The 21,817-nt window shown below is 45.5% G+C and overlaps 1 protein-coding gene across 1 annotated transcript; it reads right to left on the bottom strand.

Annotated features, from left to right (window-relative positions):
* Positions 1-126: 126 nt before the first annotated feature.
* Positions 127-21,483, bottom strand: LOC127576613 (immunoglobulin gamma-1 heavy chain-like). The gene is given in 12 exon segments (XM_052027199.1): positions 127-827; positions 1,817-2,137; positions 4,406-4,718; positions 4,765-4,769; positions 4,816-5,118; positions 8,402-8,487; positions 8,489-8,699; positions 9,678-9,903; positions 9,905-9,993; positions 20,557-20,603; positions 20,957-21,251; positions 21,368-21,483. Coding segments are annotated over 12 exon segments (2,328 nt in total). The 5' UTR covers positions 21,414-21,483; the 3' UTR covers positions 127-441.
* Between the last annotated feature and the right edge of the window lie 334 nt (positions 21,484-21,817).

Here is a 21,817-nt window from a genome sequence, read left to right as displayed (position 1 = left end):
GGGACACCATTGATCTAAACACACCTATTTCTCCCTGAGTGTGCATCACCTACCACACCTCATGTCCAAAGTTACTCATTTCCTGTCTCCAAAAACCACACCAACAAGGGACACTCACAAACCAAACATTTTCATGTCACATTTATTGAACTTGGATCAGTACATTGACACATACAAAGATTTAATACCTAGTGCGATCCCACACAGTATTGAAATCCTTTTGAACATGGCAGAAAAAGGTCTGAAACGGGACCCAGAAGCTCCGAGATTTGTGGTGAATCATGTTTGTAGCTTAATTGGATTCTTGATTCTAATTTTGTTCGTAATTATTTTAAAAGGTCCAAATTTTGATCATGTTTTAATGAGTTAAACTATCCTCTGTGACAGTTAATAATCATAAAACTATCAAAACAAGGGTTTTATTGATTGAATCGTGTGGTTTTATACACAAGATTTAAAACTATCAGTCAGAACAAGTGAGAGATTGACCAGGGTGGGTTTGCTGTGAGATTTATTGATGCTTCGGAACAGACTGGTTGTGATCGACTCATGTCCCACCACACAGGAGAAAGTGGTGCCGCTATTCCAGTCCTCTGGAGAAACCTTCAACTGACTGGTCATTGTGTTCCAGCCATTTCTGGTATCCTTGGTCACCAGCTGGTTCACGAACCCTGTCTTCAGAAGGGTGTCATTGGCTATCCAGGCCACGTAGATCTCTGCAGGAGAGAAATTGGTGACCAGGCACATCAAGGTCACCATCTGATCTGTCTCTACCTCATCCGATAAAGGGGGGAGGAGGTAGACGTGAGGACGAGTCACAACACCACCTGGGAACAGAGAACCTCAGTAAAACCGAATCTTTCAATAATTCCCAACGCAACATATTCTGGTCTTATACCAACATGGGCAACATCTGCATTTTGAGGGACTTCACTTTACCTGAAACTAAAGGCTTTTCCCTTTCTGCTCATTGTTGGGATATGCAGAGTGGAAATCTTAAATCTGATGCATTTTATACCTTCCAGCGAGGTTAGTCTATTCAGTTTAACCAACGGGAGCCACTGAACACAGACTCGACAGAAAGTGGAACTCAGCCCCTGGACTTGTGTCATCCTGTGCTGTCCGTTCTACCTTCAGTCCGTGCCTCAATCTCCCTGCCCTTCCAGTCGCTGACTTGACCCAGTCTCAACATGCTATGAAAGGTACAAATCCCTCTCCCTCTACCCCATCACAGGAACTCACCACACAGGAGCCAATGTGGTTTTGGGTGAGGCTGTTGTGGGGATTTGGAATTTTACTGATGTGGTTAATCAGGAGGGTTCAATCTTCTTTTGGTCCCTCACACCCTCTGACAAACTGTACTGGGCATTCACTAGAGTTTAGAAGAATGAGAGGGAATCCCATAGAAACCTGTCAAATTCTTACCAGGATTGGACAGACTGGATGAAGGAAGAATGTTGGGGGATGGTGGGGGAATCCAGGACCAGGGGTGGCAGTCTAAGCTGTGTAGGTGTGAGAGGGAGTGAGAACCTGTGGAATTCCCTCCCACAGAAAGCAGTTGAAGCCTAGTCATTAAATATATTCAAGAGTGAGTTGTATATATTTCTTTGGGTGAAGGGATCAAAGGATATGGAGAGAAAACAGGAACAGGGGACTGAATTTGGATGATCAGCTGAGACCATCTTGAATGGCTGAGCAGGATGGAGGGACCCAATGACCTCCTGCTCATTTCCTGTCGGTCTGTCACAGTGCTGGAAGGCGATAAATCTGTCCATTTGTGAAGATCAGACTCACACCGAGCTCTGTCCACACGTACCTGTGTCCTTCTTGATGGATCTCTTCTCTGGCGTTGGCAAACTCTTGTCCTCCACCCGACACAAGTACTCAGCCCCGCTGTCCCACTCTGCAGCAGGGACTGTCAGTCTGCTGGTGATCGTGTCTTCACCTCTGTCGCTGTGTGGACCCTGAGTCCACACCCCATCTTCTCTTTTCCCTCCGTCCACCTGCCAGGTTACCCTGAATCCCTGTAAATCACTGTGAACCACCTTACACAGAAAGGTCACCATCCTGTTCGTCCAGATCTCTTCGAAGGAAGGTTTGCTTAAAGTGACTGAGGGGCGGGTATCTGAACATTCATCTGGGAGAAACGTCACAATTATTATTTCATCATTTCCCAGTGGACGAGTGCGTCACTGACAGGACCGACATTTCTTGCTCATCTCCAGTGAATGCTTTGCCGGTCCCATCAAGATCAGTTGAGACTTATCTACACTGGTGAAGGAATGAAGCTCCCCTATTGAGCAGAGAGGGTAAACACCCCGAAGGAATGTACATGAACAAGTTTGGCTCTTACATTATTTTTGCTGTTTCACTTGAACAGTTATTAAAACAAATACAGAAATTACCCAGCATTTCAGGCTGTGTCTGTGGAGAGGGAAACACAGCTAACCTTTCAGGTGAAAACTATTCCAGCACTTTTCCTTTATATTTTAAAATTTAAGCATCAGAAATATTTAGTTTTTGTCACAAAAGTTTAAATGCATTCTCTCTCGATTAGAACATGGAACAGTACAGCACAAGAACAGGCCCTTTGGCCCACAATGTTGTGCTGAACTAATTAAAGTAGTAATTAAATGCCCAACTAAACTAATCCCTTCTGCCTACACAATATCCATATCCCTCTATTCTCTGTACATTCATGTGCCTGTCGAAGAGCCTCTTAAACACCTCTGTTGTATTTACCTCCACTACCACCCCTGCCCGCGCATTCCAGGCGCCCACCACTCATTGTGTATAAAACCTGCCCTGCACATTTCCTTTGAACTTACCCCCTCTCACCTTAAATGCATGCCCTCTATCTGGTATTAGGCATTTTGACCTTGAGAAAAACATACCAGCTGTCTACTCTATCTATGCCTTTCATAATTTTATAAACTTCTATCAGGTCTCCCCTCAGCCTCCAACACTCCTGGAGAATAACCCAAGTTTGTCCAACCTTTCCTTATAGCACATGCCCTCTAATCCAGACAGCATCCTGGTAAACCTCTTCTGCACCCTGTCCACAGCCTCCACATCCTTCCTGTAATGGGGCAACCAGAACTGAATGCAATACTCCAGATGCAGCTGACTAGGGTTTCAGCGAACAGAGTTAGCGTTTCAGGTGAAAAGTATTCCAGCATATTTGCTTTATGTTTTAAAATTCAGGGCTCTCCAGGGTGCCTGTCCAGTGAAATGGTTTAGATTGTCCTCAAATTATGAAAACATTTTCAGAGATGCAATTATTTGCATCTGGGACCCTCACTCTGTGTGATTTTTATTAACGACCTGGATGAGGAAGTGGAGGGATGGGTTAGTAAGTTTGCAGATGACACGAAGGTTGGAGGTGTTGTGGATAGTATAGAGGGCTGTCAGAGGTTACAGCAGGACATAGATAGGATGCAAAGTTGGGCTGAGAAGTGGCAGATGCAGTTCAACCCAGATAAGTGTGAAGTTGTTCATTTTGGTAGGTCAAATATGTTGGCGGAATATAGTATTAATGGTAGGACTCTTGGCAGTATGGAGGATCAGAGGGATCTTGGGGTCCGAGTCCATAGGACGCTCAAAGTGGCTGCGCAGGTTGACTCTGTGGTTAAGAAGGCATATAGTGCATTGTCCTTCATCAATTGAATTTAGGAGCCAGGAGGTATTGTTGCAGCAATATAGGTCCCTGGTCAGACCCCACTTGGAGTACTGTGCTCAGTTCTGGTCACCTCACAACAGGAAGGATATGGAAGCCATAGAAAGGGTGCAGAGGAGATTTACAAGGATGCTGCCTGGAATGCGGAGCATGCCTTATGAAAGCAGGTTGAGGGAACTCGGCCTTTTCTCCTTGGAGCGAAGGAGGATGAGGAGGGACCTGATAGAGGTGTATAAGATGATGAGAGGCATTGATCAGGTGGATAGTCAGAGGCTTTTCCCCAGGACTGAAATGGTGCCCACAAGGGGACATAGGTTTAAGGTGCTGGGGAGTAGATATAGAGGAGATGTCAGTGTAAGCTTTTTACTCAGAGAGTGGTGAGCGCGTGGAATGGGCTGCCGGCAATGGTGGTGGAGGCGGATACAATAGGGTCTTTTAAGAGACTGCTGGATAGGTACATGGAGCTGAGAAAAATAGAGGGCTATGGGTAAGCCTAGTAATTTCTAGGGTAGGGACATGTTTGGCACAGCTTTGTGGGCCGAAGGGCCTGAATTGTGCTGTAGGTTTTCTATGTTCCTATGTTTCTATTTCTCTGGCTAGACTTCTAGATTATCATTTCACTCACATAACCACAACAGGGCTGCACCATGTTTCAGTGTTGACCTTGTCTGGCAGAGTTTATAGTGCAAAGCAAACAATTTCAATTATGGGGTGAGGCCCAGTCCCTACCTTGGATGTTCTTCACTTGCTTCTTGATACAGGTGTTGGAGGGGGGATGTGTCACTGTGCAGCTGAAGACTGAGTCTGACTTCCACTCCTGTAAGCTCACGGTCAGGAAGTAGCTGGCACTGAAAGTAGCCCCCTGCTCCAGAGCAGTTGGTGTAGCGCTGGTGTTGGCGGTGATCACGGAGCTGCCTTTCTCCCAGGTGACGTTTATAAGGTCGGGGTAGAATCCAGAGACCACACACTCAAGGGTGGCTGTGCTCCTATTCTTAGTCTCTTCCTGTGGTGGAGGCAGCAGTCTGACCTTGGGACCCTTTGTCTCAAATGGAATAGACAAGCAAACAAACAATAGACGAGTAAACCACTTTTACTCAGGTAACTAACGTTGGCCATTTAATCATTGATCTCTTGCCCACCTTTGGTACTTTTTGTTGCTGCTGACACTGGTGTGGATGGAGGAGGCGCTTGAGCGGAGCACACATACTCCACCCCACTGAACCACTCCTCCACACTGGTCCGGAGTTCACTGATCACTGTGTTTTGGATCCCTTCCCTCTCCGGTGGTTGGGTCACAGCTTCTTTAGTTCTGTCCTTCCCGCTCACCTCCCAAGAGATGTGGACCTTGCTCGGCTCAGTACAGATAATGGTGCACTTCAGGATAGCGGTCTTGTTGATCCACATCTCCTCAATGCCAGGATTTTGAATAAAGACAGACAATTCTGTGGATTGAAAATGGAAAAGTTCAGAATCTTACTGGAGACTTCTCTATTGCTTATGTTAGGTCAGGACAGATCATCAGTACATTACAGCTGTATTTACTGGAAACAGAATGACAGAAACACCCAGAGTTTCACATATTGCTGCAAGTTTTGACTGTGAAAATAAAATCAGAACAAAAGATGTGCCAACAAGGTTTTGAATCCCTTTCCAATGACTCTGACCAATAAGTTTACAGTGAGGCTGAGCAACGTTTAGTTACTGTGAGAGAGAGAAGCATGCAGGTTCCTTAGTGAGACGCAGTTCAGTATATTCTCTGCTTGGAGCCCCTGTGACATTGATGAGTAACACTGAGCACTGTGAATCAATGAGAATCCTTTTCTCTGTCTGGGCTGAGCCTGGGATTCATTCAATTTAAAAACTTCACATTCCAACATTCCAGTCTTACTATGACCGTGCCCTTCCCCATCTCTGCAACCTTCACCTCCCACACAACCTTCAGTAAAGGTTGCATCCTTCTAACTCTGGTCACTGATACACCTGCACTCCTTCTGTTGGTGGCTGTGTCTTTAGCAGTCTTGCTGACAAACACTGAAGCTCACTCTGTAAACTTCCACTCCAGTCTCTCCTCCTTGAAATGAGCAGCTTATGCTAAGGGTGTATCCATAAATTGCTGGGCTGATGATCTGGTGATGGAGTTCAAATCCCACCTGGCAGCTGGGAATTTAAATTCAATTAATAAATGCATTCTGGAGTAAAAAGCTTGCATTGGTGGTGGGGACTGTGGAAAGTTTTGTACTGTCATAAAACCCATCCAGTTCACTGTTGTTCTTCAGGGGAGGAAATCTGTCATCCACATCTGGTCTGGCTGGTATGTGACTCCAGACCTGCAGCAATACGGCTGAATCTGAACACCATCAGAAATGGCCCAGCAAGCCCCTCAGTTCTAGAGCAATCAGTGATGCACATGAAATTCTGGCCTTGCCATAACACACAAGTTTTTGGGCATCTGTCCTGGGTTATTCTCAGTTTTGTGTGATTGTGCTCCAGTGAAGTTGTTGAGGTGTTTCAATATTTCAAAGGAATAACTTACAAGGAAGTGATGGATGGATTCCTGTGAAGGAAGGAGTTAATTGCATTGATCATGTAACCCGTGAATCAGAAGTTATAGAAATCTTCCTCTCACTACTAGTTGGGGATTATTTCTGCAGAACATGTACTTTCCCTCACTTCACAACTGAATCACTGGACTGGGAATAGAACGACTGAATAATTCATTACACATTTTCTGCACCACCACTTTCCTCCCAAAGCAGCATCATCAATTCAGTTAAACAGATGACTCATGTTCTGCGTAGCATTTACAGGCCTGGTCACTTTGATCTTGGTTGATTTCACTCTCTAACATTTATGGGGGAAAGGTGACTCTGCCTGTGCTGGGTGCCTCTGGCCGCTGTTTGAACTCATGTTCTGCAGGACTGTAAGATAGATGAATGACTGTAAGATAGCGGTCATTTTGGTAATGTCTGATGATATCTACTTCTCAACCCCCAGCCATGCCGAACAGAGGCCCTGTTGTTTTGTAATGTAAGATGTTGTCTTTTCATCAACCGCGGTCTTTTTAAAAAATGGTCAGCACCTTCCTTCCAAAACTAACAATGGGTTGTTATTGGTCTGGACGAGGACTGTCACATTGTATAGTCAGGGATTTGTGAACAGCGGTCGATAGACACTGCAGGTTATCAGCGATTTGTGAATTCAAGTTTAATCCACTTCATGATGATGTCGAACCCTTTTTTCTTTAAGTGTTCACTCATTTCCTATATCAGACACACTGCCTTGATGTACAGCTGTCCCTGACACATTTTGGTCTCAAGGTTTGCCGCATCTAGGTGGCCAGTGGGAGTATTCACTTCTTGTTTAACACTTTATTGGCAGCCCTGGGGTTTGAAACACCTCCTCTTATGATTGCAAAATGCTAATATTATTCTTCCAGTATTTTAAAATCTATTAACCCTTGGGGCATTCTTTGTGATTACTGAATTCTTCTCATCGACTGATATCAGTGTCTGGGAGATGGGATAATGGAACTATATCAGTTTTTGCCATCCAGAATTTTCATCCACAACCTATGAGACTGAAAGGACTCCAAATAGATCCTGTGTCCTCTCTCTCCAATTTGCCCCAGGATTAACATTTTTAAAAGGTTCACTCATCATTTTACTGCACCAGTGAGATATTTCACTCCCATCCACCGTCTGCACTTCCTGCGCAACAGAATAAGCTTCCAGTTCTTGCCAACTGGAATCAGATGGGTGAACAGGACTGGTCAAACAGTGGGACTGGAGCCTGAGTCACACTGAACCAGCAATGTCCACAAAGAAATGGACGAGTAAGAGGGCAAGAGTCTGAATTGGCTGTTATCTCCACCTACCATGACACTTTGATCCCAATGGATAACATGGGTTGGATTTAAATCCACTAGAAAGATTGTAATAAAATTCAATAACAGATTCAATACACAGCCAATCACTTTATTCTGCAAATTCCACTGTGGCATTGATACTGGTGCTGAGTACCATCATAGAGTGACACACTGATATTGGTCTGGTAGATGAACATTGGCACACACTTCGAACAACATTCTGGACATTTTCCATCTGGAACTGGAAGATCTATAGATTTAAACATCAGACATTTTCAACTTCTGGGAAGTTCCAAATCTTCCCAATACCTTTCCTGTACTTTTAGGAAACTATAGGCATGAGGTCACGCCAAGCATGATAAGCTGCTTCACCTTGACCAACACTGTAGAAGATGAGGACATAAACCAGGCTTTAAGAGCTTGGGGTCATTTCAAAACTAACCCAGGAGCCCTACATTCCAGTGAGTGCACAATCTGTAGAGCAGGCACTCGCAGCAAAAAGTGGAAGCAGATTTTGGTGACTTGGGATAATAATGCTTGGGAAAAAGTGTGAAGTAAACATTGAGGTTTTAACCACAGGCTCTGTAGGTGGGACATGTATTTTCCTCAATGCCTCATTCTCCTAACCAGTGGACACAGTGGCAACTAAAACCATGAGAGTAAAATGGGGCCATTTTCCACCCAGATGTTGGGTTAAAATTAATGGTAAGTTCAGCATCTGAAAGCAAAACACTGAACATCTTTCCTCTCCCAACAATGCTGACATTTGGGACGTGAACTTGGTGCAAGTGTCAGCACAGTAGCTCAATACAAGGCTGAGTTGCTAACAGTAAATTGATTTGCCCTCAGGTACCACTCACCATTTTGATATGTTATGCTGATGCTCTTGCTGAAACTAGAAGGTGTGTGGGTCACTTCACAAGTATACTCGTCTCCATTGGTCCATAGGCACCATCAGGTAATTGATGGTTTCAAAGAAAGAGCAGTTTCTCATTGTAAAACGGAGAGGAGTACCCATTTGAACTGATCCAGCTTTTCTCCAGGAAACCTGTATATTGTGGGGATAGAATCCGGATATCAAACAGCCCAGGATAGCTTGTTTTTGAATCTGGACATCCTTCAGGGTTGGAACAAGGGAGCTGATCTCCGGAGCTTGAGCTGTAATACATTATTATATGTTTAAATGATTAGCCACAGTGAAGATGGACTCCATCCCCCCAACATCTGGGGCAAGTTCATCAACACCAGCCATCTCCACAATGTTGTTGATTTATCATTGACCTGTTGACATGGTAGAATCCACAATGAGATGCTGGGATGAGCTGTGATTGGGAGGGCTGGCAGCATAACAAGTCTCCCAAGCAATGTGTCCCACTGTACAGTGATGGGGGAGAAGGGTGGGTAAATGGGATTGAGTTGCAGCCCAGCCATCATCTAATTGTTTGGTGGAGTGGGCACAGGGAGCAGGAATCCAACACCTGTTGCTGAGTGTAGGAGCAGATGAGCTGGAACTGTTTTCACTGGCAGGAGGCTTGGGAACAGACTTTGGTTAAAGAGGCCAGACAGATTTGAGGAAGTTTTTCACAAATGCAGCCATTTGTTCAGCTCTGGATGTGGGTGATGGAAACAGATTCTTTGGTAATTTTCATGAGAGAATTAGATACTTACTTGAATGGGGATAATTCCAAGGCCAAGCAGAAATATTAGGGGCAGTGGGACTAACTTCACCTCCCACATAATCCTGGCATAGGCACAATGGGCCAAAGGACATTCATCTGCCCTGTGTGATTCTATGAACCAAGAAGTCAGGAGGAATTCAGAACTGGACACGGATGAAGACACAACAGGGAAACATCTTCAGCCGGCTGTGATCCAATCCACCCAATATTCAGTTTTGTTGACAGCAAAACTGGAGAACTGATTACCCAATGTGACATATCACAGGCTGAAAATGCAACCAAAATTTTGCCCTCGTCCAATTTCACACCAAGACTCATTATTTTCCACTTCATCTGCAGCACCACTGGGATAGTAAATACACACAAGAATTCATTACTCCACACAGGTCAGCAAAGGTTCCTGCCCAACTCCTGATGTCAGTGAAATTTAGAATTGCAAATACTGTCTTGTACTAACTTTTTATTTCACGTTTCTGCACCTCAGCTTGCTTTATTTTATCTGGCTTGTATCCTGCCTTGCAGGAGTAGACTTTATTGCTGTTCCAATCTGTTGCAGGAACTCGGAGCAAGCTGCTCATCATGTATTTCATACTTTGCCCCAAGACGACTGGGTACTCCTTGATTCCAGTTGTGATCTCTCCACTGTTAGTGGACCACATTGAACTGATGCTGACAGACTCAAAAGTCCTTGACCAGGCAAAGGAGGCTGACCTCTTGGTTAGATTCTATGCTGCTGGAAGAGGTGATGTGGACTGATGGTGAGGACTTGACATCTGAAAGGTAAAGAAATTCATGCAGATGTGGCTGTAAATAAATGTATGGCACACAGATTCAGCTGGAGAGATGTTATATATTAAACCAGCTCATTTCAAAATCCATCACCCAGCTGCACTTACCAATTTAAATTTGTATGTCTCTGAGGTGCAAGGACGTGGGATTGAACCCACTCCACTGACCTGAGCTGACACTCCAGTGCAGCATGAAGCCAGTGATGCAATGTCTGGCTCTTGAATTAACCCCAAAGCCACTTCTTCTCCATAACAATGTTAGCAGCAGATCAAAGGAGTTTACAGAAAAGTTGGCACTGAGCTATTTGAATAATCAAGCTGTTTTACAGGTGGTGTTGAATAAAAGAATACAAATATTTACACCATTGTTATTTTCATTCTGTCTCCAGCACGGAATGTGAGGTTTATTAGTGACTGCGCATTGAACTCTGCTTCTGAAACGTAATTCAACTTACTACAGCATGCAGCTGACGTCACACGGCAGGTCAAACACATGCAGCCCCACAGATCCTACATAAATTATTGACCCACCTGCAGGCAATGATAACATGGGTGAGAAAAAAAAGGATCTGTGGAAATACACTGGCCTGGATTACACCAACAGAAATGGCAGTGATTTTGAAGCCCTGAGCAAGTGCTTGAAATGCTGTTAGCTGTCGATGGTATTTCCCTCAATGCACACCTGGTGGGGGTGTCCAGTGAGGGAACATTGTGGCAATTCCTCACCAGTTATGGTGCAAGACCCACTTGAAACAACTCGGTCCGAATTCATTTCCCTGGAAAAGACGCATTGTTGATGTATTGAAGTAAGTAGTTGACTTTAATTGAATTATTTCAGACATTCTCAAGTATTCATAAGAAATGTAGGTTCAATATTTTTTATTTTCTTAATGGTTTGAATAGATTCAAATCTAGTTGAATGTTCAGTGTTCTCACAGCTTTGACAAGAGATTAAGTCAGGGGATGTGGTTTGACTATTTGTCAGAATTATCTTCAGCAGAGTTGTGGACAGGGCTTGTTCTGGCCCACCTACATGATGTCAAATACCTGCCAAAGGCAGGTTGCCAACAGTGGATGAGGCTAACGTTGCCCAACAAGAGTGGGTTGACAAGAACTTGCAGGGGCTCTGGGAGCAGGAAAGACAAACATATGAATTCGGAGCAGGAGTAGGTCAGTCAGCCCCTCAAGTCCTCTCTGCCGTTTAATAAGCTCATGGCTGATCTGAAGGTAACCTCAAATGCACATTCCTGTCCACCCACAGTAGCCTTTTACCTCTTGCTTATCAAGTATCTTTCTACCACTGCAGAAAAATATTCAAAGACTCTGCCCTAAGATGAAAAGTTGTAAAGACTCACAACATTCAGGGAGAAAATAGTTCAACTGATCTCTGTTTTAATTGGGCCATCCCTTATTTAGAAAATATAACCTCCTATTCTTGATTCTCCTACAAGAAGAAACATCCTCTCCACATCCAGCCTGTCAAGAACCTTAAAATCTTATCTGTTTCAATCAAGAATTCCCCACACAGAGTGCCAGAGAAATTCCGAAATCACAAAAAGCAATTTATATCTGTGCAGTCGGGACTGTTGGGGTCAGAGAGTGTGTCCAGCCTTAATTTAAAATATGAGGCTGATTTCTTTTAGCTAAAAGGATTTAAAGAGAGATAGGAAAAGCTCGTTTATGGAAATAGGTTGTAAATCAACCTCAGCGTCACTCCACGGCAGAACAGGCATAAGAGGATCAGTGCATCCTCCTGTTGCTACATGCCTAGATTCCTTGCTGGTCAATGTTGTGGTGTTGGTGATAAGTTATCACACTTCTTTTGTAAGAATATTGTGTATATTTACTCTTTAAGACCATGTCCAGTTCACAGCATGCCCAATATTTTGGGTGTGCTGAAAAAGAAAGATGTTTTTTTCTGTACTGTTGGGCGGTGAGTTTGTCTCATCAGTAATACCTATCAGGGGTTTACCGGTAGTAGTTTACAGTCAAGATGTAAACCCACTGTCCCTGGAACCAGTCTAGTGAATCTTTCCTGCACCCACCCAATAGTAAGGAGATCAAAACTGTACACAAATACTCCAGTTCTCATCTCACAAACTCCTCTACGATCACAAAAGTCCTCACTCCTGATGTCACACCCTCTTGTAATGAGGGCAAACATACCATTGGCCCTCCTAATCACTTGCTGCACCTATATGTTAGCCTTCAGCAACATCTGCACAAGGCCCTTTTAAGGTCAACACCACCCAGTCTCTCACCATTTAACAACTACTCTGCTTTTCTAATATGTGCACCTGAATGGATGACATTTTTCCACAATATATTCCATATATCACATCCTCATCTGCTCATTCAGCTTATCCATATCCCCTGGAAAGTTCTTTACATCCTCCTCTGTACTTACAATCCCACCTTGGTTAGTATCATCAGCAGACTTGGTGAAATGATGTCATACCCTCAGCCAACTTGTTGATGTAGCCCTTGATTAGCTGGGGCCCAAATACCAATCCCTGTGGTACCCCACTGGTCAAAGCCTGCCAACCAGAGAAGAATCTGTTTATTCCCACTCATTGATTTCTATCCAGTGATCAATTCCCAAAACATGTCAGTGCATTATCCCCAATTCCATATCCTCTCATCGTTAACCAATATCCTGTGCAATACTTCACAGAAAGCCTTCTGGAAATCCAAATACACCACATCCTCTCATTTCCCCTATCTATTCTACTTGTCACATCCTCAAAGGACTCCAGCAGATCAATCATACATGACTTTCTCTTCATCAGTGTGTCATCCCAATTTTAAGTTCCCACTCTTGCCTGCTGCAAAATCACACAGTGCCACAGATTAATTCTGTTAAAACGCGTTTATTAGCAGTATACTGCTAGGGAGAATTCTCCTGACTCTCATTTAGAGTTTTTATTGGAGGTCTCCACAATACAGAGGGGCAGACATCAACTTATACCATCCTTGTCACACACACTTAATGAATGCGGCTCCACAAGTTTCGATCAGGATCCTGAGGTTCAAAGACAGACATCGCACTCATTGTTCAGTATAACTGATTTACAATCAAGAGATTCAAAGACAGGTATCACACTCATTGTTTAGGACAAACCTCACACTTACTGTTTAATACAACCATCACCCTTATAGTTTAGTATAATTGGCTTGCAATCAAGTTCTGGACACAGTAATTACCACCTAGTCCTGAGTCAGGGGTTTGCCTGCGTGGTATTTTTTCATTAGTTATATGTACAGTCACAATTTCTTAACCCTTTACTTCCTCAAGTGGATGCTGACTCTGCTCTATCCTATCATCCTTTTCAAGGTGTTTTGTTATTCCATCCTTTATTGTAGATTCCAGCATTACTCTGCCACTGACATCAGGTGAACAGGTTGGTAGTTTCCTACATTCTCTCTCCCTCACAGTGCTGTTACATCTGCTACCCTTCAATCCACTGGTACAATTCCAGAATCAACAGACCCTTGGAAAAAATAACCAGAGCATTCACAATCTCTGAAGTCACCTCTCGCAAAACTCTGGGATGTCCTTGATACGTAATAACCTTCAAGTTCACCCCCATCTATGGTGCTTGTTTTAGACTAGTACATCAAATAGTTTCAAGTGCAGTAGACAAAGGCACAGTAGTGTAACGGTGAGGTGGCTGTTTGATGTACCGGTCAAAACGCAAAGTTTGGAGAAAAACAGTGGGTAAGTCAAGGCCAGAACAAAATGATATAATATCTACTTCATAATAGTTTGCTTAGGAGGAAGGAGATAAAATGCAAAAATCTTGTTTTCAAATAGTAGACAAAAGACAAGAGAATTGGGCATGATTTAACAAAGTGGTCAATATTTTGAAGAACCTTTTCCAGGTGATGCTGTCAGGATTGTTAACTCAGAACGTTTGCATTCCTATGTAAACACAGGTGATTCAGGCTGACAGAAGGAGGACAGGCAGAGCAGAGAAATTGTCCCTTTCTAATTCCTTTCAGACTGTGTCTGAAACAACCAGTGAAATGCTGATCTCAGACTGCCCATTGGAGAGACAACTTCTGTCAAACAGCAGGACAAGCTGACCTGTGCTGTGGGTGAAGTGTCACAGGACAGGAAGCACAGGGCATGGTGCCAGCTGGACCATATCCACACACACCGGGCTGAATGGTGCTGGTTCTAACCTGCTGCTGGAACTCTCCCCATGCTGCTGCACAGGGAAAGGTGGGACCTCGCTGGGCTTCTGGATGCCGGAGGCCTGCGGTGAGGTGTGTCGAGGCCTCAGCATTGAGTAGCCTCAGGGAGCACACTGCTGGGTCTCTGGGCCCAGAACACCCTGACACAAGGTAAACCTGGGGTGTCAAAGCTGTCATTTAATTTAATAGGTTTTAAATGTCTCAGAGACATTTGATTTAAATTCCTGCAACAAATAATATTTTGGTATGTTTTGTTTAAAATAATAAATTTGTGCACTGAAAACAGAATAATTGCCCAGAAGTCATTCAGAACTGTCTTCCCTACTCTGCAGGCCCAGAGTCCCCAGTCAGATGAATGGGGACTGTGATTCTTTGCCAGTTCCGGCCTGGGAGGGAATCATTGAGGTGGATTCCCCAGTGTAATCCTGGGAAATCCAGCAGGGCCCGGCTCCATGTGGTGGAGGGTGGTGACAGGCCCGGTGGCATCTGCCGCTCAGTAAATCCCAGGGTACAGTGGGTCTGTGGAAATCGGGACTGACTCCAGTGTAAGTGGCTGAACATTGGTGGTTCCCTTTAGAACTGCCAGCCACAGCCTGCACCATTCGTCCCACAGTATCCTCAGCTTCCCGAGTAATTGACAGCTCAGGAAAGGGAAGGTCAGCAGTGGACTGAGGAACTTTGCTGCTCTTCATCGACATTAACCCCGATAACAGGGGAATTGCTGGACCAAAGACCTGGGACCATCTGGATGGCTTTCAACCAACCAATGTCTACCTACCCATCTACCGCAGAGTCAGATTTCAGATGAGGTGTCCCCAGTGGTGGAGAGCTTTGGGAACTGCAGGCCCAAAGTGACCATTCCCTCCCAACATCACCCAAACTGAACATCAGGTCATTTTCTGGTTCAGTTTGTAGGACCAAGATGCAGACAAGTTGGATGTTGAGTCCGCCTTGTGTATAATGTGACTGCACTGCAGAAGTACTTGCTGGACAGGGAAAGGCTTTAGGATGTTCTGGGGTGTGGAAGTCAATGAAAAACAAATTGTTTTCAACAAAACAAATCCAATAAAATAAAAATAGAAACAGTGTGTTGCCAGAAACCTGATTGAAAGTATTTGATGAAAGCTCACGGATGTGAAATTTTAACTCTCTTTCTCTCGTCACAGATGTTCCCTGAGCTGCTGAGTGTTTCAGCACTGGAGATACATCAACGTCAGTCGGTGTGATTTGTAGCTGAAGATCGTTTACATCCTGGGACCAGCAGGTGGCAAGTACAGTTCCATCTGGATCAGTGTTCCCAGTGGTGGGCAGGAGGTGTATCAGGGTCTTTGGAAAACACCCAAGCTGTCAGCAGGAAGCTGGGGTGAAGGGGGAACAGGAGCTGGGTGGGTCAGCAGGGAGCTGATTTTCTAAAAGAAGAACCTGGGGATGAAATTACACTTGGGTATTTGTTCAAAACGCTCACTGGTGAATCAGCAGCTCGGGTTAGACTCGGCCTGATTTTACTCTGTACTGTTGTAAGTGGGCTGTGTGCACCACAGGTTGGTGATGTTTGTTTATTGATCTTTTGGGATCTGGGCATTGCCAGTAAAGTCAGCATGAATTACCCGTCTGAGCTGCTATTCGGAGGGCTTTTGGAGTCAACCACATTGGTGGGTCAGGAGTCATAAATATCTTGACTGGGTAAGGATGGCAGATCTCCTTCCCCAAGGGACAGCAGTGAAACTGGCTGATAAGCTAAAACATGTCGATGTTAAGAAGGGGGATGAGCTGGAACTTTTGAAAAACATTTGGATAGATAAGTCCCCGGGGCCGGATGGGATATATCTCAGGATACTACGGGAAGCGAGGGAAGAGACTTCTGAGCCCTTGGCGATTATCTTTGTGTCCTCACTAGCCACAGGAATAGTACCACATGGTGGGAGGATGACAAATATTATTCCATTGTTCAAGAAAGAGAGTAGGGATAACCCTGGGAATTTTTGACCAATGAGTCTTACTTTAGTGGTGGGCAAATTATTGGAAAAGATTCTTCGGGACTTATGGCTTTAAGGTTATGGGTGGGAGGTTCAGGGGAGATGTCAGAGGGAGGTTTTTCACCCAAAGAGTGGTTGGTGCATGGAATGCACTGCCTGGGGTGGTGGTGGAGGCAGATACACTGAACAGGTTCAAGAGCTTGTCGGTTAGGCATATGGAGGAACGTGAGATAGAGGGATATGCGGGAGGAAGGGGTTAGGTAGTGTGAGGGTGGTCTGATGGACGGCACGACACGGTGGGCCGAAGGGCCTGTTTTGTGCTCTATGGTTCTATGGGACAGTATTGATGAGCATCTGGAGAAACATAGTCTGATTCAGGATAGTTAGCATGGTTTTGTGAGGGACAGGTCGTGCCTCATGAGCCTGATTGAATTCTTTGAGGATTTGACAAACAAATTTGAGGATAGAGCAGTGGATGTGGTGTATATGGACTTTAGTAAAGCATTTGATAAGGTTCCTCACAAGAGGCTCATTCAGAAGGTTGGGAAGCATGGGATCCAGGGAAACTTGGCTGCGTGGATTCGGAACTGGCTTGCCCATAGAAGGCAGAGTGCAGTGGTAGATGAAGTGTATTCTGCCTGGAGGTTGGTGACCAGCGGTGTTCCACAGGGATCTGTTCTGGGACCCCTGCTCTTTGTGATTTTTATAAATGACTTGGATGAGGAAGTGGAAGGGTGGGTTAGTAAGTTTGCAGATAACACGAAGGTTGGTGGTGGTGTGGATAGTGTAGAAGGTTGCTGAGGGTTACAACGGGACATTGATAGGATGCAAAGCTGGGCTGAGAAGTGGCAGATGGAGTTCACGCCAGAAAAGTGTGAAGTGATTCACTTTGCAAGATCGAATTTGAAGGCAGAATACAAGGTTAATGGCAGGATTCTTCACAGTATTGAGGAACAGAGGGATCTTGGCTTCCAAGTCCACAGATCCCTCAAGTTGCCGCACATTGATAGGGTTGTTCAAGAGGCATATGATCATAAGACAAAGGAGCAGAAGTAGGCCATTCAGCCCATTGAGTCTGCTCCACCACTTCACCATGAGCTAAACTATTCTCCCATCTAGCCCCAATTCTCGGCCTTTTCCACATATCCCTTGATACCCTAACTAATTAGATACCTATCAATCTCCTCCTTAAACACCCCCAATGATCGGGCCTCCACAGCTGTATGTAGCAATGAATTACATAAATCCACAACCCTCTGGCTAAAGAAATTTCTCCGCGTCTCTGTTCTAAATAGGTACTCTCTAATTCTGTGCCCTCTTGTCCTGGACTCACCCACCAAGGGAAACAACTTAGCCTCATCTTCTCTGTCCAGTCCTTTCAACATTTGAAACGTTTCTATGAGGTCCCTTCTCGTTCTTCTGAACTCCAATGAACACAGTCCAAGAGCCGACAAACACTCCTTTTCATTCTGGGAATCATCTTCGTAAATCTTCTCTGAACCCTCTCCAACATCTGTATATCCTTTCTAAGATAAGGGGCCCAAAACTGCACACAGTATTCCAAATGAGGCCTCACCAGTGCCCAATAGAGCTTCGTCAACACATCCTTACTTTTATATGCTATTCCTCTTGAGATGAATTCCAACATAGCATTCGCTTTCTTTACCACCAATCCAACCTGGAGGTATGGCATGTTGGCCTTATTAGTCAGGGGATTCAGTTCAAGAGCCATGAGGTAATGTTGCAGCTCCATAAAAGCCTGGTTAGACAACACTTGGAGTATTGGGTTCAGTTCTGGTCACCTCACTATAGAAAGGATGTGGAAGCTTTGGAAAAGGTGCAGAGGATATTTACCAAGATGCTATCTGGATTGGAGAGCATGCCTTATTAGGATAGGTTGAGTGAGCTAGGGCTTTCCTCTTTGGAGCGAAGGAGGGCGAGAGGTGACCTGAAAGGTGCACAATGAGAAGCATAGATCGAATGGACAACCAGAGACTTTCCCAGGGCAGAAATGGCTAACATGAGGGGGCATAATTTTAAGGTGAGTGGAGGAAAGTACAGGGGGGATATCAGAGGCAAGTTTGTTTGTTTTTTTTTACACAGAGTGTGGTGGGTCCATGGAACGTGCTGCCAGGAGTGCTGGCAGAGGCTGATACATTGGGGACATTTAAGAGGCACATGGATGATAGAAAAATGGAGAGATATGTGGGAGGGAAGGGTTAGATTGATCTTAGACTAGGTTTAAAGGTCGGCACAACATCGTGGGCCGAAGGACCTGTATTGTGCTATAATGTTCTATGTTCCCTACTCTACAACAGGGCTGTACTGTGAAAGTACTACATTGTCTGTGAAGTGCTCGGGGACACCATGAAAGGTGCTCTGTAAATGTCAGCACTTTATCTCACAGCTGCCTTCACTGAACCACAAACAACACTGGTTAATGTAGGAAAGTGCTTGTTAAACATACCCAGTTGGGTGATGGAGGAGGGCAAGAAATTAGAGCAGTTGCTCCGTCTGTGAACTGAGAATAAGCAGTTCTTTTGAACAGTAAAGCTCAGAAATATCAAGCAATTTGACTTGGAAGCTAAACTACGAGCTGTCAGTGAATTCACAGTGATGGATAAAATATATTGAGTTACTGATGACCTCTAACTGTTGAAATTCAACAGAAAACGCAAAGGAAAGCTGTTGTGCCAAGCCTACATTTAGGATCACATGTAACATTATCTCTTTGTTCAAATGAATCATTGTTTTGAACTTTTGTTTTTGAATTAAATGACATCGTTGTTTTCCAATCTAAAGAACCTCCTGTGTTCTGAAGCATTTAGCCTGGGAGTGTTTGACAGAGCAATGTAGAGAGAGCTTTACTCTATGTCTAACACTCTGTCCCTGTCCTGGGAGTTTGTAACAGGATAGTGCAGTGGGAACTTCACTCTGTCTAACCCATGCCCTGGGAATGTGGGACAGGATAGTGTAGAGGGAACTTCACGCAGTGTCTAACCCATGCCCTGGGAGTGTGTGACAGGATAGTGTAGAGGGAACTTCACTCAGTGTCTCACCCATGCCCTGGGAGTGTGTGATGGGACAGACTGGAGGGAGCCTCACTCCATGTCTAACTTGTGATGGGACAGTGCAGAAGGAACTTTGTATTGAATCCATAGCTGACAGGACAGTTGGGGGAGCTTTATTCTGCATTTAATTTGTGCTCTGTGTGCTCTGGGATACTTGATGGGATCTCTTTGAGGAAGCATTTGCCAGATTTACAAAATAAATAATATTCCATTGAATGACAGAACGAGGCCATTCATCCGATTTGTATCCGTGCTTCCCTTTAGTTGCGCTAACACAATAAACCCATTGCTCCCTCTGCTCTTTCCCTGTATCCCTAGAAAAGGAGGATCTCCTCCTGTTCCCTCTCTACAGTCACTCTTCAGTCGGCTACCACCATCATTCAGGCAGTGTTCCAGGTCACAACTGCTGCATCAACAGACGTTCCCTTTAATGCTCCCCTATTACCCATTATTGATTCTGAATGTTTCCCTCCCCACCCCACCCACCAATGCAAGGCTGCCTGGAATGTATGAAGTAATTGTGCCTTCAATTCCCCGCCGTACCTTTCCTGCACCACTCCCATTGCTGCCTTCTCAAATCCAAACAACTTCTCCCACCGAACCCCACCTCCCCACCAGGGAATAAAACGAAACCCTTAATCCCATCAATTAATCCTGGGATATTCTCAATGTGCATTTAGTGCTGCCCAATACTGTGCTGTATCCTGGGACTGGCCTCACACCGGACATTCCAGGATGGGACCGACACCCACCTGTACCCTGCGGATATTGAGCCATCAACCAGATCATACATTTGCAGACCATTCCCTCACACTATGTCTTAATCCAATTAACTTCAACATGAAAGCAGCGGACAGTAAAACCTGACCCAGTAACTTGACCCTGAACAGATCCATTGTTGTTATTGACAGGGAACACGTTAAACTGCACTGAAACGCTCAGCCCCTGAATGTGGGTTCAGTTGGCGCTTAGTATCAGAACCCAGACATGAACCAAACACTGAGCTCACTCACCACAGAGGGTTCATCGGCTGGTGTCGAGGCACAGCCAAAACCTGAGGACCAGATCCAACCCATTCCCCTGCAGCCTTTTCCCGGTCTGTGGACAGCTCACTAGTGGAGTGGGGAATGTACCGTCGTACTGTTCCTGGGTATGTTCTGACTCTGGAGAAACCCGCCCGTCTCGGGGCGATTCATGTCATTGCTCCAAATATCTCACCGATTTCAGGTGAATCACCGAATTCGCCAATACCGTAAATTAATGAAATACAAATGGGTGAGGATGGAATTGAGAATTGGTCTTACCTGAAGTCACCGTCAGCGAGGTTCCGTTCCCCCAGTAGTTAAGCACACTGCTGCGTCTCCCCACTGTCCCAATGCAGTAACTTCACTTGTCCGTCACATCCAACAATCCCAGCAAAGTGTCAACATGAACCGTGTCCGGACCTGGAGCAGCCGCTTCCTGTATTTCCATCCCAAACTCCGTGCTTCTCTCTTCCGGGAGTGGGAAGAAAGAGGCATTTTTGCCGTTGTCCTGTCTGCGGACACCGGCTCCCGCCGTCGCCCAGAAACACAATCAACTCCTTTTGGGCTTTTAATTGCCCAGAAATGGACATTTCCCCCCAGCCGTGGAGACAGGCTGCGCTGCAGACGCTCATTTGTCGGGACCAGTTTGTGTTCAGCTCCCCACCGCCGTGGTCCATACCTCGCACAGTAATAGGTGGCCGTGTCGTCCAGTCTCAGGTTGTTCATTTGTAGATAGACGGTGCTGCTGTCCTTGGAAACCTCGCATCGGCCCTTGTCTCCAGGCGCGTAATATTTGCCACCGCTAGAGCCCATCGTCGCCACCCACTCCAGCCCTTTCCCGGAGACCTGTTTCACCCAGCTCACGTCATTCTTGCTGAGATCGAACCCACTGACTGCACAGGTCAGTCGGTGGGACTCCCCGGGCTTTACCACCGCTGACGCGGGCTGTGTCAGCACGATGTCCGACCGCACGCCTGTAAATAAAAGAGAAAAGAACGGACCTTAATAAACAGTTCCACGGGCAGAGGGTCACAGAACCTCCGAGAAGCAGCCAGGCCCCGGGTGGGGCACAAGCCACGGGGACACCCACCTGCCAGACAGGACAGAAGGAGACAGAGATAAAGAGCAACCCCCATCGCCCGGTGCACTGAGCCAGACTTGGACACTCCAGAAATCGGCGGCTTCAGCTCAGGCCGGCTTTGTCGGCAGCCGCAGTGAGCGCTGTTTAAATAGGGACGTGGGCTGTGAGTGAGAGAGGCAGCTGCGGCTTGAACAGACTCCCACCCACTGAAACCAGAGGCGCAGCTTCCTGACCCCACCCCCAGCAGCGATTTAAATTCCCCAAAAGATGTTTGTCTCCACAACAGGGGGCAGGTCAGCGGCAGTGATCAGATCCAGATTAAAGATCTGTCACACTCTGCTCGATTCATGAACTTCACTGTTGAACCGTTTGTGCAAACGGAAACACCCAGAGACCCCAGAGAGGGACTGAGTGACACCGGTCAGTGTACAGATATCCCCCCGAGGGACTGAGGGACAC

Source organism: Pristis pectinata, chromosome 12 (genome assembly GCF_009764475.1).
Source record: "Pristis pectinata isolate sPriPec2 chromosome 12, sPriPec2.1.pri, whole genome shotgun sequence".
NCBI classification, from domain to species: Eukaryota; Metazoa; Chordata; class Chondrichthyes; order Rhinopristiformes; family Pristidae; genus Pristis; species Pristis pectinata.
Note: the sequence above shows the minus strand (reverse complement) of the source record. Positions and strands in the feature narration are given on the sequence as shown.